Source organism: Aptenodytes forsteri, unplaced genomic scaffold (assembly GCF_000699145.1).
Source record: "Aptenodytes forsteri isolate BGI_AS27 unplaced genomic scaffold, ASM69914v1 Scaffold49, whole genome shotgun sequence".
In the NCBI taxonomy this organism is placed as follows: domain Eukaryota; kingdom Metazoa; phylum Chordata; class Aves; order Sphenisciformes; family Spheniscidae; genus Aptenodytes; species Aptenodytes forsteri.
In genome coordinates, this window is record NW_008795125.1 from 6,205,829 (window position 1) to 6,209,071 (window position 3,243).

At 42.6% G+C, this 3,243-nt stretch overlaps 2 protein-coding genes across 2 annotated transcripts in view; one reads left to right on the forward strand and one right to left on the reverse strand.

The window, feature by feature from the left end:
* TMEM65 (transmembrane protein 65) overlaps window positions 1-363 on the reverse strand; it is a 75,374-nt gene extending 75,011 nt beyond the window's left edge. Inside the window, exon 1 of the mRNA XM_009277231.2 lies at window positions 317-363. Coding sequence (XP_009275506.2) covers window positions 317-363 — 47 coding nt within the window. The remainder of the gene's footprint in view (window positions 1-316) is intronic.
* A 119-nt stretch (window positions 364-482) lies between these two features.
* RNF139 (ring finger protein 139) overlaps window positions 483-3,243 on the forward strand; it is a 6,904-nt gene continuing 4,143 nt past the window's right edge. The window contains exon 1 of the mRNA XM_019471509.1: window positions 483-540. Within this exon, the coding sequence (XP_019327054.1) occupies window positions 483-540 (58 nt within the window). The remainder of the gene's footprint in view (window positions 541-3,243) is intronic.

Sequence of the window (3,243 nt, forward strand, 5' to 3'; positions counted from 1 at the left end):
GCGCTGCTCGCCCTGTGCGCCGGGACTCGGGGCGGCGAGCCCCCTCCTCGGCGGAAAACGCGTGACTGCGTGGCTATGCGGTTTTTTATTCTTTGTTTTTGTAAGAAGTACTTCGGATAGTGTGATGTCTTCCTGAAATATGCCGCCAAATCCATGTTTTAGGAACAGCAGTTCAGAAATGCCGGGAATTTGGTTCCCAAATGAAAGAGAAGTCTCTTGAAACTTGCCGATGGGTATTTTTAAGCTTTTTCTTTCTTCCCTGGGATGAAGGTTGAAAATCACTGGTATAACTAGGTGATACTCTTTTCAGTATTACTTGTAATCTTGGGTGCTCGCGTAGTCTCGGCTAGGTTGGAGCCCCATTCTGCTAACTGCTCTACAGGGGATGCTGCATCGTGTATCACGTCTTGGAGCTGGGAATCCTGAGGCGGGAAGGAAAGGAGAATCCAAAATACAACGAGAGTTTTTTGCAGGCCTGCGACATGTTGATTTTATTTGTAGTAGAAAAAAAGGAAGGAAATAGGTGGTATGGCTGTCAGGGTAGGAAGCTGAGAAGAGTGGTTAAATATCACTCTTAAGTGTGTGATATTGGGATTAACAGATTAAGGTGCTTTTCAGGATTGCATTTTTATGGTCGCTTTTCTGGAAGGGTTTGAGGGAAGAAGTGGGTAATCCCTTCCCTGCCTCTTGCAAAAGAGCTTTGGGAACAGTTTATGCCAAGAGACTTATCTTGTACTTTGAGACAAGTGGCCTCTGGCTTTCCAAAATTAAAGAAAAATTAAAATGTAACCACTTAAAGGTGATGTCAAAGACCTTCTGTGTAGTTCAGACAACAGGGTGCTTTTGCATCTATTTTTTCCTCATCTGAATTTAAGGATTTCAGGGTTGGGTTTTTGCTGCTGTTAGGATAAACCGAAGTATTTATTTTGGATCATTCCGTATTTAAATAGTGGGGAAGCTTCCCTTTTAGTTACCATTTGCATGCTTTGAAAGACTGATCCAAATTTTTCCTGTAGCACAATACCATTTAGCATAGGATAAATGCACAGCTTGTCCTCTGGATACAAAGATTGTAGCTCTGGAGAGATTTGATAGCTTTCAGGGGTGGTGTTGAATGGTTCTGAAATATTCTGCGAGCACAGCTCTTCAAGAATGCTAATAGAGATCTGTATGATTTTTAAGTTTTACTGCAGGATTCCTCGGTCTGATTCTTTGTCGCTTATTTTCTATACAAGTACATAGAGTTATATGCAGCACAGAACCAAGTTCTACAACTGGAGTGCAGTTTTTCTTTCATCTTTTTGATTAACCTTGCTTTGTCTCCAACACAATGTTTGCCTTTCATACCTTTGCATGGTTTGGTTTTTTTAAGTGTCTCGGTTCCAGCAGAACCACCACCCCCCAAGAGTGTGAAACTGTTACTTCAGACAGCAGTCCCTCCTCAGCAAGGACACTGATTTTTGAGAGGGTTACTATAAATACTGTAGTCTGTAGGAAGATGTGGAAGCAAGTAGAATGGCTGGGGCTAGGGAAAAAAATAATTTGGCAGTTCCACGTGATTAAAATGCTCATGCGTAAAGGTAATTGAACTCTGCAACTGACTGAAAGTTGAATCCTAGGTAGTGTGTTGCTATAAAGACACTGACAAATTGCAGGAGTTAAAGGAAAAAATGAAAGGGAGGGATTCATTGTAACACAAGAAGTTATTTTAGAAGTAAATTCGTGTGGTGTGATTAAATGCTGTGTTTGGAGGTCGTACTGGAGACAGTTGGTGATGGGGTGGCATAGAGAGGAAGGGTAAAGATGAGCAGCAGTATATACAGAAACACGAGACGAATCTTACCAAAGGAGGGACTGCAGCATTAACTATCAGAGGGGAAATGAGAAAAGATTTACTGTTTGGTGAACACTTTGCAGGGCAGGGGGAAGTCTCATCATGGCAAGATGGACTGAACGACGTAAATGGAGATGGGGGGAGAGGAGCGCTCAGCTCCCCTTCCGAGATTTGAGTTACCTCATGTGGTCTTTTGAGGTTCCTTTGGGGGGGGTGGGGGGTCTTGACTTGTCCACACAGTGCTGACAGAGAAATGCTTTGCCTTTTGTTAGTCCCTCTTTAAAGGAACCAGTAGGTCGAGCTTTTCTATTGACTTACTGTAATACTGTTTTTAGGGATGTGTTGTGCATGTGAATCAACAGTGTTTTAAGATGACTTGTAGTATCTAAATACAGGCCTGCTACTGCAACTGCAAGGAAGGAAAATAGGCTTTGTTAACAGGTGTGTTTCAGAGCAGCCTGCTTAGTGCAAAATGCATCTCATCTGGCTCAAATGATCAGAATTATTTAAATAATGAGCTTGTTACAGGCATTTGAGCCTTTTCTGTGACTTCTGAGAAAAGACAAAGGGTACAAACGTGTCAGCAGCTTAGCTTTCCCAAAGGTGTTTATGGTGGTATGCATGAAAAGGCAGTGAAATTGTCAAGCTTATTTTAAGAGAACTGCTGTATGTAAGGAATACTCAGCTTTTCATGGAAGAACTAAGCTATGATACAAGGCACTTTCTGAAAACTGATCGAGGCTTTTCCTCAGTCAACTTCACAAGGTCACTAGGTTAATGATTAGTTAAGGAGAATGTTTTTATATCAGCCAATGCTGCTGGCAGGGAACACTGTTAAGGTGCATTAATGCCTTTTTTTGTAGTCTGCCTTTTGCTCTTGATTCATGTTGACCCTCTCCCTTCTTACTCAGTCCTCCAGGGTGGGTTTTTTTGGGTTTGTTGGTTTTTGTGGGTTTTTTTTGATATAAGCAACTGGCAACACTACTGGTAGAATCAAATGCTGGCTCTTAGCAAAGTTTTTTTTTATTCCCATGATCAAGATAGAATCATAGAATCATTAAGGTTGGAAAAGACCTCTAAGATCATCCAGTCCAACCGTCAACCAAACACCACTGTGCCCACTAAACCATGTCCCTAAGCGCCGCATCTACACGTCTTTTAAATACTTCCAGGGATGGGGACTCCACCACTTCCCTGGGCAGCCTGGTCCAATGTTTAACCACTCTTTCAGTAAAGAAATTTTTCCTCACGTCCAATCTAAACCTCCCCTGGCGCAACTTGAGGCCATTTCTTCTCGTCCTATCGCTTGTTACTTGGGAGAAGAGACCAACACCCACCTCGCTACAACCTCCTTTCAGGTAGTTGTAGAGAGCGATGAGGTCTCCCCTCAGCCTCCTTTTCTCCAGGCT